The sequence below is a fragment of the Enoplosus armatus genome, chromosome 5 (genome assembly GCF_043641665.1).
Source record: "Enoplosus armatus isolate fEnoArm2 chromosome 5, fEnoArm2.hap1, whole genome shotgun sequence".
In the NCBI taxonomy this organism is placed as follows: domain Eukaryota; kingdom Metazoa; phylum Chordata; class Actinopteri; order Centrarchiformes; family Enoplosidae; genus Enoplosus; species Enoplosus armatus.
In genome coordinates this window covers 7753759-7767906 of record NC_092184.1, presented here as the reverse complement: position 1 = coordinate 7767906, position 14148 = coordinate 7753759, and the positions used below count along the sequence as shown (strand labels likewise).

At 40.2% G+C, this 14148-nt stretch overlaps 1 protein-coding gene across 1 annotated transcript in view; it reads left to right on the top strand.

The window, feature by feature from the left end:
• The first annotated feature begins 696 nt into the window (after nt 1–696).
• The window catches only part of fndc3a (fibronectin type III domain containing 3A), a 41944-nt gene continuing 28492 nt past the window's right edge, over nt 697–14148 (top strand). The window contains exons 1-2 of the mRNA XM_070905468.1: nt 697–809; nt 4106–4249. Of these exons, the coding sequence (XP_070761569.1) occupies nt 4139–4249 (111 nt within the window). The 5' untranslated portion in view covers nt 697–809; nt 4106–4138. The remainder of the gene's footprint in view (nt 810–4105; nt 4250–14148) is intronic.

The following is a 14148-nucleotide window of genomic DNA, read 5'->3' as shown; positions in this document are numbered from 1 at the left end:
GGCGATATGGTACTGTTAAGGTGGACCGGATATTTACAATAAAAGTGTTGTCTGTCTGGGGTCATGTGTAACTCGGCTGCGGTAGACTGAGATCAGGTACACGTGAAACAACTGTGGGGTTCTCCTTTCATCACATACACTCACATTTGTCTGCGATCGACTTTGTGGACAAACCGATCACAGACACGTCAACCTTAAGATCTTCCTTAAAATCGTGAAACTGTAGGTAGATAGATGAAGTGCATTATAGCTATACTGGGTACTGACCACGTCCACGATACTAACAAACAAATTAAAACAATGTGACAATATTATAAATGTTTCTCTTCGCTATCTTGGAATTTGGGATTCGTCATGAGTTGCTGTAGTACGCATGCGCACAGAGCCCTGTAAGCGATGGCGAAATTCCTGACTTTTATGCAAGGAGCAGGGTTGGATGGAAAGTTATCTCGATAAAATTGGCAATTAGGCTAACATTATCGATACTTAGCATCGTCCCTTTCACTCGCAAGTTACTTTGATCTGTTTTAGGTGTAGTCAATACGAGCGATCGTCGTTCATATTACGAGAAAAGCACATCTTCATCTCGCTAACTATTAGCTAGGTAGCATTAGGTAGCTAACGCTAGCATGTCACATTTTGCCTTGTCTTGTGTTTATCTAGGTAGCTAGCGAGTTATCTCAGGTGTTGCAGAAAGTAGCTGGTCATCGGAGCCTGCTGACGTTAAACATTTCGGGAAGAGCTGCATTGGAAATCATCACTGCATCGGCGTGTCGGTCAAGACTGCTGCTGCTGTGCCGACTGACTGAGTGAGTAACGTAAGCTGCTCTTGGTAATAACTCACTTGTGTTTCTGACAGTTTACGGTGTATTAACTGTGTCTTGAACTCGAAATAAACTCTAAGGTTATCGTTTGGTATTTAGCTGACTGCCATGTTATGTTGCAGTTAGATAACGAACAGCTATGACATAACGCTAAGCACACACACACACACACACACACACCTGTAGCTAGAGTAAACAATTGTCTTGGTGCAAGCTAACCTAGTTAACTTAGCTATAGCAAATAAGAAGCATTAGCTAAATTTAACTGAGTGCATTTCTGTAGTTCTTAGACCTAGTAACAATGATGTTAAGTAAGGTAGATATAGGGTTAGCTAAGTGGGTAACTGTACACGACTAAATGGATAACCAGCTGTTACACCGTGTGAAACTGGCTTGTGTTGGAAAACATTTCTCCAGGTGTTCTAGCTAAACCACCACATTGTGTGTGTTTGTTAAAACCTTGATACATTTTAGTCGGTATTATAAACTGACGACCAAAATGTCCAAATCGTCATACACATGAAGCCTTATTTTCTGTCCTCATCATTATCACTTTGTCTATGCCTTTGTCTACAAAAATACTTAATGAGGAAGTGTTTGCCAGACAGAATATCCTATTATTCTACCCATTCAGGGTGTTTTCCCCTTCACACCAAAACTGTAACTGAAAAACAGCTGTTGTGTCCTTATTGACTGCTCTCTTTGCCACAGTCAAATATGATATCAGGGCAACACCAGATGTTAACACAATTTCGAGTCATGTTTATTGTGCTGCAACAGGAAAGACTATATACAGGTTTTAGTGCAATGCAACTGCAATGGGAGTTTAACACCAGAATCAGCTGGTGTTTTTCACTAGTTTTTAATAGGAGACTCTGGTGATTTCTCATTATTTATCCACAACTTCTATAGCCACGTAATTTTCTAGAGAAGGCATAGGAGCAAAGACGGGAAAGGGCCGACACTATGTGTTCATATTTTGGCAAAGGTTACGTGGCACTCATGCAGCCTCCACAGATAACTGCAAGTACTTAATAACTGGAGTATACAAACAACTTTATAATCACCCATTTACCCTAATCAAACAAAGCAATAATTAGCTGTCAAATCATCATTTCCTGTGTGACAACAGAATACCACTTGTGGCTTCCTTCAAGTGTGTGAAACAGGGTCAAAATGAATCCCCCTTTGTTACTTCCCCTTCACTGAACCCTAGGTAGCTATTGTTAGTGTGTTCTAGGCAAATCATTTTAAATTTGAACATAGATTTACTTGTCATTGTCTTGTGTTATAGAGTACAGTAATATGCCAGGTGGCTGCAGTGGTTGACTTGGAGGCCCAACGACCACAGAAGGAGCCTGCCATCACCTAAAGCCTGATAGTGATACGAGGCTAATCTCATGTCAATCCCCTACTGCAGCAATACTTCCTTCAAACCCAGTTCATTGACCATCACACTGTAAACTGACTTTGTTGTTAAAGCTTAAGGAGGGGAGGGGCTAAAGCTAACAGATAAGCCAGATCACTGTGAGGTTTAGGGGCGCATGCGCTAGATTGTAATTAGGTTCAAGGACACATGTTACATTTCTCTCATGGTTTTCTGTAGTTTTTTGATGCCATGTAACCTTTTTGCAAGTTTCTTCACAAGTGGTCAGTCCTCAGAGTGGTCCTTTTGACTTTTTAGTCTTATTTCATTGCAGTGTCTTAAAAGTGTAAGTGAACTGTATTTTTCCTGGATACTCTCATAGGGTTTGACTTGACATGAGTTTATGTACAACCCCTCTTGGTTAATTTGCCTTTGTTGATTGCTTTAATTTAGTCAACATTTATGCCTCCATGGTCAGCTGTTTGTTTGTTATACGAAGGATGTGAGAACACATTTGACATCAGTGGGTACTTGTACTTGTTATGCGGTCTTGAAGGAGTTAACATTTTTCCATATGCTACTATTACATTTTTTTTTACCAAGGCAAGTGTGCTTATGTATTGGTGTGTCATAAAACCAATTTAGTGTATGTAAGGAAGGGAGAGCTTTCCTGTGTAAGACTGTGCAGTGGCATGAAAAAAAAATTCAATCTCTGGTATTTATTGTTGTTAATACAGTAGTTTTAGTAGTTAGTTTGCATCAAAACTGAGATTTGCTGTTGTTTATTGATAAACCCTTCCTCTCTAGTAAACTACTTCAGGCAGCTTTTTTGAGTATATCTTAGCTCAGGGCTTGTCATTTGATTTTATGATTTTATATGGACTATACAAGTTCCTTCTTAAGTGGAGCATGCAAAATATAACACAGACAAGTACCAAACAGATGTAATAGACAATATAGACTCCCACAAAGGCACAAAGGGAAGGGGATAAAAATCTACATGGCATGTTCATATCATATAAAAGGAAATGCATCTGATCAACCCTCTCTTCTGTCTCTGATTAGGCCTGTTTAGTTTGCGTGGAACAGCTGAACTAACCTGGCTGCTCATTGATACCATCAGAAAATGTCTTTCAGAGTCAGCAAGTGGGCTGCTGTGCCAGAAAATGCTGCCAGTGCATGACTGGCAGTGGGAAACAATGGATGTGTTTGGAAATTAATTATGATGTGCGTCGAATTCCCACTCAGTGTGATTCAGCTGGTCACTGTGTCTTTACTGGAAACAGTTGTGCATTTAGAGGTTATTTGCCTCTTATTTTAAATGACTAAATATAGACCTTAATATCATCATAAAATGGAAAAAAACAGCATGGAGAATAGCAGATGTGTGTCCTACAGCACATATTTATATCTTCTTGAATTCAGTATTTGTCATATAAAGGAAAAACTCTTGCAACATCTCTAGAAATTGATAGATAGATATCCATTATACATCCAATATACATTAATGCATCCTTAATTTTCATAACTTGATGAAATCGTATAGCTTGAAACAATAAGACTCCCCAGAATTTTTTGCTCTATTATACAAAATACCTGCAGAAATTAAAAAAAAAAATGTACTTTTCATGGTATTTAGAGTAAACTTAGTTTATCACAGTTTTAACATACATATAGCAATACACATTTTTTGTCAACTTCATATTGAAAGCAGTCACCTCCAAACATTGTACAAATCTAGGTGACTATGTGCTCATACGGTATATTAGGAGAGGGGAGTGAGAAGCCACATCCTGTGGACATTCTTGGTAAATGTAGTGACTGGTGTAGTGACTGGAAGACTCAAGACAATAATACCACAAATTTAGGTGCTATACTTTGTACATTTCCATTGATTGCTGTGTCTTTGTTGCAGGAGTACCTCTTCAGTGGTGTGAATGAGGGAGACATGGCAGACCACACCCCACCTCTGGAGTCCGGCCAGCTTCTCAGCCCTGAACTCCCAATCCTGGCCTCACCACCACCCCAAGCCATGGTCAATGGGGAGGGCCCACAGCAGGTAACACTCAGACCCCTCTCCTATTAGTCACTCTTGCTGCATTAAGTCTGCTATCCCCAAATTGACTTTTAGCAATCTGCCTTGTAATTACAGTTGAAGGGATTTGTTAGAAGTGGTGCCTCGGGCTTATTTTGTCTGTTGTTGGCCTTAAGTCTTCAGTTGTTGAACTATTGTGTGTTTGACTCATGTAGCTGAACCTATGATGTAGAAAACAAAGCCACAATAGCATGTGCCAGCTTTTTTTTGTGTTTGTCAGAAATAATAATAACATTGATTGCTTTGCAAAGCCAGGAATATTGATGCCTTAAAATGCACCACATTCATGGACTTAATCAGTGAAATTTAGAAATTTTAGCAGGCTTACTTTAAGACAGTGATAGAGGCAGTGACATAGTGTATGGTTTGACCTGCACATCAAACACTAATGTGGTGTTCAGCCTGATATGTAGTTCAGCAGAGGCTGGAGCCTGGGTTGTGTGTGACATGCAATAATAAATCCGGAAGTTGTCTGAAGCTCTGCATGTACACTTGTTTAATATAATGACTGGAGAAAAATCACTGTGTGAATTGGTTTACTTTTATTAGTTAATTAATTTCATATTTACCTCTTGCCTTAACTTACTGCAGTAGTGGAATAATCAATATTATGATATATCAAACCCAGCTGTATTTTCATTTTGTTGTTACTTTTAGATCATTTCACTCTATTGTGTTGCTATAACCTCAATCTGATTTAGTGTTGTACTTGTTGTTACCGTTTTCTGATACATTTACATTGACAACAGCATACAGGATTTACCTACCTCTTGTGAAACCTGATGCGTTTGGTGGCTTGTTTCAGATGCTAAACAAAATCTGCAGATATGGTCCTTGGTCAGATAGGTATTGAAACAACCCAAACTGATTTGCTGTCCTAACTTCAGCTGCTCATGGAACTTACTTCATAGGCAACAGGTGCTTGTTAGTTATGAACCACATCTCTCTCGGTTTTGATAGTAGCCGTTGCTGCACGGTTACAGGATATGGGGTGATATCCCCCACCATCTCTTGCCAGTATCAGAGTGAGATTGAGTGGCCCTGACAAGCCTGGGTGATTTCCCTGTCATTTTGATGGTCATCAGTTCGATTTGCTTAAGTTTCCGTGACTTCCTGGGGGATAGCATGGAACCCACAGTGATATCTTTTCTGTCATTTCCTCAGTCTTATGCAGTTTGTCAAGATAAGACCTGCTAATATTAGCACTGCCCTATAAACAAGCCTTTCCAGCCGTCTTGTCATTTTCCACAGTGGAAAAACCTTGCCTGAATCTGGCTTTGTTCATGTAGAGATCAAATTTTGCTGGTCGCGTTGGGCTGTGAGTGTGGTGTTCTCATGGAATTCAGTTACCTTACCACCTCCCACAAAGGTTACCTGATTACCTGTACTCGTTCCCTGTCAGTGTTTACAGTGTTTTATGAGAGCTAGAGGAATAAAATGCTGCTGTTCCGTCCTGGCTTACATCATTACCACCCTGCTGCTCAGACCAATTTGAGACACTGCATGTTCATGATCATTGAAATGTACTGAAATGTGTTCCTATGAGGACGAATAACAAGTATCAGATAACACAGACTTTGTTTTTGTGCTAGGGGTGTTTGTGTATCGCTCTCAGACATAACAATACCCAGATACGTGGTCTACAATTAGATACCAAAACAATTCATTGCTATTGAGCCAAGATTTGATATTTTTTTTTACGTTACATTAATTATATGAGGTTTGAATACCATTAGCTAAAAAACAATTTTATCAATGGCAAAATAGCAAAGATTGTTTTGTTTCAAGTATTAAAGACTCATTGCCTTCTGCTACAGCAACAGTAGCGAACAATGGGCAGCGATACACAAGGCAACCTTTTGGGCAGTGCCCAAATGCTGCCAGCGCTGGATATTGTGCACTGTGGTTTCAGGGTCAGTATCATCCATCAGTAGTCATAATTTTCAACAACACTGTATGGGTGCATGTCCTTGCAAATGAAATGGCTTATTACTTCAGTCATTACCTTTTGACCATGAGGACCTGGGTGCGAGTGTGCCCTTGCTTATACTAGCATTGTTAGCTTGCCTCAAATTGACTTCTTCTGCAGGTAACATTAAATTTAAAACTCAAGGCAGCATTATAGAGAATAGAGCACTGAGGTTTATGGTGTACCAATATATTTTGGAAGTATGTTATGGTGGTATCATGTTTTGCATGGTTGCTTTTTTGGAGACTTGCTTCACAGTTTTTTGCAGAATCCGAACTTTGCAGCTTTGTGAAACTTTGTGCCTATAGCGGTCTTGTCTGTTGTGTACTGTGTCTGTTGGCTTTTCGAGGATTGTTGTTTCTGTGTTTCTGTGAATAAGATGTAGTTCATGCGCGTGTCTGAGGAGGTGTGTAAATATCATGACAGCTGCAGAGTGAGGAACAGGAACCACTGGAGGGGTCTGGGCCCTGACAGAGCAAGGCAGGACTGTGGTGACAGTGAAGAGGATTCACAGCGATGGCTGACCCCTCCGTATCTGACCTTTTTAGTTGGAGAAGCTGCAAGGACACCTCATTCTTTGTTCTTGGTTTCTTTATCCCAGTCTTGGCTTGGTATTAACGCTCTGTTGGACCAATTATTCTGAGTCAGAGAGGAAGCTGTTGTCTTGGGGTCATTACCTGAGATGATTCCTTTTTAGAGATGACTTTGGCTACAGTATGATTCACTGCTTCCATCCATTAAAGCCCCCCTCCCCTCCAAGTTTTTCCTTCTCTTGCCGTTTGGTTTGTAGCTAAATTGGTAACAGATGAATCAGTCTGTTTCTGTCAATGTAAGCCTAGCTAATGGCTTACGTACTTGTCTGTGCTGATGGGTATGTATATTTTCTTAAATTTTGTTCATTACTCTTTTTCATTAGACCTGCCATTTATTTTTTTCATCTCTGTGCTTGTGGTTTTATGTTATTCTGTTTTGATGGTTTTTAGGTCTGTGTTTGTAACCTGACAGACTGTAAGTGATAAAAACACCTTTGAGAAAAATGTTATAAGCCGTTCGTAGAAATGGTTCATTGGCAGTTACCTTCCAAATTATTCTCCGAGTGTCACTCCCTGGTAAACTTGCTGTGCAATTACTGTCAGAAACTCATTCATAGAAATCATCCAACCTTATTAAGTATCATGTTTTTCAATTGCGTTTAATTTCCTTTCTATTCTAACATGTTGTTATTCAAATGTAATCATGCTGTTTTTAAATCCTCTATGACATGAGTTGAAATCAAAAACCTGCTGTTTGCTCTGGTTGCGTGAAAGAAAGCTCAGCATTAAATAGTAACTACACAAATTGAGTGTGTGGTCTGCTTGTGGCTACATGCCATGCGTGGGCTAATATTACTGTGGGATAGTGAGACCTCCCTCCCGACTCTGCCGTCTTTGGCGCTGGCCTTGTATGCTATAGCCAGACACAGGAGACAGGGCCTTGGACATGTGCCCCTCACAAGTTGCCAGAGGGCTTGAGATGTTGTGACAAAAATGCAACCCACTCTGCTTGTCTCCTGTTCAGCCACTGAATCATCTGTGACGATGGGGGTGAGCCCACTATTTGTCAACTATTTTGAGGAGGTGGACAGTGCGTGACTCAGCAGTGTTTAGGACACTTTCTCCTAAGCCAGTGAGACAAACCATACCATTACTGCACCAATATTCAGAACAGACACAGGTACTGAATATTTTATCAAGTAAATCAATTGATACAAATACTGTGCCGTTGGATCAAGATATGCCCTGAAAGCTTTAAGCTAACTCTGGTACAATACATCAAATGACAACATTTATGTTTAATCTTGTTTGTAATATCAAATGAAAACAGTCCAATCATTAAACAGGAAGTTAGCGCTATGTTTTGTTAGCTTAAAATGCCAATAATAGTAGAAATAATAATATAAAGCGTCTAAGGACAACTGTGACAGAAGTACAAAGTGTCTTAGCTATGATGAGAGTTTCCTCTGGAAGGACTACACTCAGTACAGCACTTCACAAGTCTGGGCTATGTGGTAGAGGAGCCAGATGGAAGGCACTCCTGAAGAGGAAAAAAAGCACGACAGCATGCCTGGAGTTTTCAGAAATTCATGTGAAATTTTCAGAGGGCATGAGCCAAAAGATAATGTGGTCTGATTAAACAAAAATGAATAGTTCGGCTGTAGTGAAGATCTCTGTATCAGGACTACCCACAGCCTATCACCTATCTAACACTAGCTCCTATGTGAAACATGGTGCTAGCCGCATCAGACTGTGGGGTATATTTCATAGGAGATATTAAAAGGAGCACAGACCAGAGCCAAATACAGGCAAAGTCATGAATAAAAATGCTCTTCATAGTAACATCCTTATTTATTTGGGTGCTGATTTGACATTTAGCAGGACAGTGATCCTCACCGTGCACCCAGATCAATACTGGAATGGCTTCAGTCCTCGATTGACTTCATAACAAATCATATTTAAAATGAGTGGAATTGTAAAATTTCCCCCCAGGGATCAATAAAGTATTTCTGATTCTGATTCTGAAGTCTCACCAAATTTAGAAAGAAGACATGACAATGTACAGGTGTACCAAACTGATGTAGACATACGTGCTTATACAGACATTATCCGTGGTTTGAAAGCTATTTGAAAAAAATAAAAATGGCAGATGTCATTTGGAGTTTTCCTTCTTTGGTTCTTAGTATCATTAATTGACATACCTGAAACGTAAATCAGCATATAACATCAACATAATATTACCCTTTTTAAACATGATATACTATACACAAATATTCACCTAGGTGAATACAAAGCCTCATCGTCAGTCAATAGTGGTTGGTGACATGAGTTCATAGAAACAGGAAAGCTAATTAACATAGTTAACAGAAAGCTGGTGGAAAATACTGAGTGGCTCATGTTTCAGCTAATACATGAATGGGTTGACTGATAAATACATATAACAGATAAACCTCTGTGACTTAATATTGCTATTGATGATATTCTACAAGGACTTGCTACAGTATGATCACCACTTGGAAAGATTTTTTTTCCCCGTCTGCTTCTGTCCTACTATCCCGTCATGTAACATTTCCAGGGGATCCTGGAGGGTGGAGGATCATCAAATTGCCTTGAATAATCATTGCACACGTAAGCGTATGCCATCAGCTGCAGGGAGACTGTGTTAGTTCCTGGCCAGGATTTTCCCTGTGTCATTTGGCTCCTGTTTCCTGTCCACCCAGCTGCTATGTCACGTCAGTTAGTAAACAATTAAGAGGAACAAATAGTGAGAAACCTGCACTGAGTCACCAACGGCTGAGAAACGTCAGAGCTAACAGCCATGAACGCCCAGAGCTCGCCTATTCTCCGGGGTAATAAAACACAGCAGTGGCCACCTGTGTGACAGTGTGTGCTAATAGATCCACGCTCTGTTTGCTTAGGGTTCAAACATGGATGCAAATCTTTACAACGGTGGGAACTAGATATATTGTTTAACTTTCAGATATACTGTTCTATGTATTTGTGGCAGTGTATCTGATTTCCATTGCTCCTGTTCTCTTAATGCATGGTTTCTTCCATCCAGCACTCTGTTAAAAAGATTATCCCTGTTGTGAATGTGACCAGGAAACCATTGCACATTACAGTGCTTAGTCATCTGTGTGAAAAGTAACCTTTGCAGTATCCTAGCACTGTTTCCGAGTCTATCTACTTCCAAATGAAGTCATCATGCAGTTGGTTTCTGATGGCAGCCAAACTTTCAATGGTACATTCATTCTATAGCAGGGGACTTGGTTTGTGCAGCGCATTCCTATGTTTTTTTTTAGAGCTGACGTAAGAGCTTGGTTTGTGTATGGATAAGGGTAACTATGATAATGACTATGATTGGCAGTTGCCTCAAGCAAGTGGAGTTATCAGAAGAGGAACTAACCTAAAGACGTATTAACCTTTTTTCCCGGCAATTATACATATGTGTTTTGCTATTTACAAAACGATCAGTTTCTGTACTGAATATGTTGTAGACAATGCTACCCAAAGACTGGGTCTGTTGAATGTCTGACATTGATTTAGCATTATGAGGCAATTTGTTGAAATCCAAAGCTAAATAGTGATTACCAATTGTAAGTGTAAATTATTGAAAATTCCTGAAATATCTTCGTAACATGTCCATATTTTAAACCCAAAAACACTAATCACGCAATCATCACGCAATACAGCACAATATTATGCAATTGTAACTGAAACATTTTGGCCAAGACTTCATTCCAAGCCCAGGCTGTTTTATACAAATTGTTCCTTAATGTCATCCTCCATTTTTGCAGTAAATATGTGGGGAATGGCAACAAGGAACAAAAAAGGTGCACCAAAACAGTCAACCTGATGGAGATCAGGTTGACTGTTTTGGTGTTGCTGAGTTAAAGGTGTAGGTTTTATTTTATTTTGTTTATTTGGTTGCTGAGGCTGTTGAATGCTATCTTAACTGTGTACAGTTAAATAAATAGAATCTCAGGAGGTGATTTATCAAGGCTTTGCTGTGGATTTTAGTCACTATGAAATTAAGTGACATTTATCCATAATTGTGTGTTAAAGACAGAAAAGCGGCATGTCTAAATATTGCATGTTTGGTTTACTGAAACATGTATTTTAGATGTATAGAAAAAATCAGCCTAAAGGGGGCGTTATCCTGATTTCACATCCATAACTCCTTGATTGTAGTTGTAAAAACAAAATCCTTATTTTAACAGATTCTCTGCATAAACACCATAACAGATTGTTAATTTGATCTTCCAAAATAATTTTTTGTCTTCATGTTTCCCTAAAGTCACCTTACTTCGTAAACCTATTGTTCTTGGACCTTGATCATTGCTGCTAGAGGCTACATTTATTGAACTCCTTAAACCTTGCTTTTGTCATTTTACACAGAGTAAAACAAACCGTAGGATTTCATTTTGTGGAGGATGTGCCATAGGTGTACCCCTTGCGCAGCAGTATCAGTGACGCAGAGGATCTGTTAACTTGGCACATGCTGATCAAGTGATCAGCACTGTCGCTTTAAGGAATGATCCATTTCGAATGAATGAGGAGCACAGATGTTACAGAAGCAGTGAATACTTGCAAGCTCTGTTTATTGTGTCGCTGTACAAATAGTGTCTGTTTTGACTGTCAGTGGGCTGCTTTGTGATCTTTGAAGACAGTAGAGAACTCGAGGGTGCAATTGTCGCCAGCGCTGGAGCTCTGCAATTGAACTCCCACCACCTCATCTCCTCTCACATCGATCGGAGTATTAAGAGAGGGTGTATGGCATGTCGCTCTGTGAATGAGAGAGAGAGCCTGAGAGAGTATGAGGGGGAGGGAGAGAAGGGAGGGAGGGAGAGGGACTGTAGCGTAGTCGTATATGTCAGCCTCAGAAGCTGCGTGGGTCGCTCAGCTCCCTCACGCCATTGTTGTTGTTGTGAAAAAAGGCAGAACAAAGGACTCCCCACGCTATGGAACCCTTATACCTTTGCCGGCTCAGCTGTGCTATGATCACACCCTGATGGAATGCTATTGAAATTAACCATATTAAGGAGCACAGCAGGCGTTAACTGAGCTGGCACACAGTCAGTGAGAGAGGCAAGAAGGAAGCTGAATAGCAAACTGAGGCTCCTCATATTTGGTCCTGTTTTCCTGGGTTCATCCGCTCTCCTTTTCCGTAGAGTGGCCGCTGCTGATAAGGTTTCAATCCCTTCTCTGAAGGTTTGGCGCGGACATCGCTGTGGCTTATTTGTTGAAAGGGTTGCTGTGGATACTGACGGTAGGGAGGCTGCACTGGAGCCAGAGGCAAGAGTGAACAAGCCGCCTGCTGCAGAGAGTGCCGCTATGGAGCAGATGAGGCTGAACCAAGCTAAGCAAACATGAGATTCACGCCACACTTAATGTGAAGGCTATGTCCAGCGCAAGTGACTGAGCCCCATCCGCCTACATAGCTACTGCTGTACTCCTCGCCTCTCGCCAGTTTCTTCCTGGATTTTGTGCAGGAGTTGATGGAAGTGGAGGGTGTAAAGGATCAGCCCAGCCAGATGTGTTAGCATCGCAGGTCATGTGATTTCTCATGAGGGTTGGGTGAAGTGGTGGAGGGTCTGGTAGACCCTGGAGCATCTTTTCCTTTCTCTGTGACTGCGTGAATAGCGACGCCTGAATGAGAAAAAGCAATGCGGGCAACAGTAAGTAGCAGTCAGATCTTTTGCAAGCAATTTCCTTCCTTTTGTTGTTATGAACATGCAATGAATGTCTCTCAGTATTGATTTCAAATGTAACTTCCAGTGTTAGAATTAAATTGGAAAAGGGAGAAATCATCCGAGGAGGGTGTTTGCTTCACACAGAAGGACAAAAAACATACACATAAACAACATGCACCTGACTGTGAAGTGCCTAGACTTTGATTCAATTAGACCTCCCTTGCCCCTGCACCCCCCTCCCAGCCTCCCCCCCCCCCTCTACACTTGCTGCTGACGCTGCCTGTGTGGGTGTGTATGAACATATGAGCTTCTGTGTGTGGCAGTCAAAGGGCTCTTTCCTCTCCCTGCTGAGCACATGAATGGGAGCAGTGTCAGAGATGGAGGTGCTGATGATTTCTGTGCTTGAAGAGAACCATAGCCTAAGCCCTTTGCCAGGGGAGTGTAGATTCTATGACAGCGACTTCCACAAGAGTGAGGTAACTAGCGCCCACACACATTGCCGGGCAACAAAAACCTTGTTGTGTGTGTTCTTTTGGAGTTTATAAATAATAAGTTAAGAGACTGATGAATTTGAGATGATTTGGAGTGAGAAGTTTCAGGGTATTAACATAATCTGACCTGTTGATTAAGTGAATGAAAAGAAGATTGTTAGTCTTCAGTTCTGTTAATAATTTTAGTTTTATCGTCAAAAGAGTGTGACATTGAAACGGTTTGAAAAAATGCACCTTTTTGATGAGGCTTTTTCTTGTTCGGTTCTGATGTTCAATTCTTTTGTCATGACAGGAGCAGCATGACTCAGTGTAGGGTAGCAGTGTGTACCTGACATTTTCAACAGCCATGATGAACTGCATGACTGGTATGAGATATTAACTGTTTAAAATTGTTAGGTTTATGGTCAAATCTTAAAAATGCATGTAAAGCCTGATAACTCAAGAAGAGAACAGGTGTTTTGTGGTGTAAGGAGAAACAGTTCAGTTAGAAATCATGATTCCTGACTATTTTTAATTTGAAATATTGACACAATCAATATTTTTGCACATAGAGGCTAATTGTTTTTTTTAAACTTTATTTTATGTTAAAAGTGAGTTAATAATAACCACTTCCTTTGCTTCCTGTTTTTTCCATGTTTCATCTGTACACAACATCTGTTGAATGTTCCTGAAATGTATAGGTTGTTCTTGTTTTTATGTACAGTTGGGAAAATGGCACTGACAATTTTAAATAATCACTTGTAAAAGATAAAACTAATTTTTCATGGCATTAACAGTAATGAGAAGCTGTTAAAATATATTGTGTTGTGAAAAACACAACTACATAATTGTAAGTCTTTTTGCTTTATTCATTAGCTGTTATGGTTTTATGGTTGAATGTGGATGTAGAACTTGAGCTTCTGTATTGATTGTGTGTTACATTCAACACCCCCTTTCACACAGTGAATCCATCAAGTGTACTATTGATGGATTCAGTTGTAAATCTCCCATATAAAAAAATAGTTGAAAAGTTTTTTGCAGGTTAATGATTGTGTATCCCCCCAGCTAAATTGAGGACCACAGTCAACACTGGAGAAAGGCTTGTCAACACCTCAGCCCCCACAGTCTGTCAGTCTTGCTCTCAGTTAATTTCTCCTGTTGATTTTGTAGCCAATACCTGTTTTGATGGCTTTCTGTC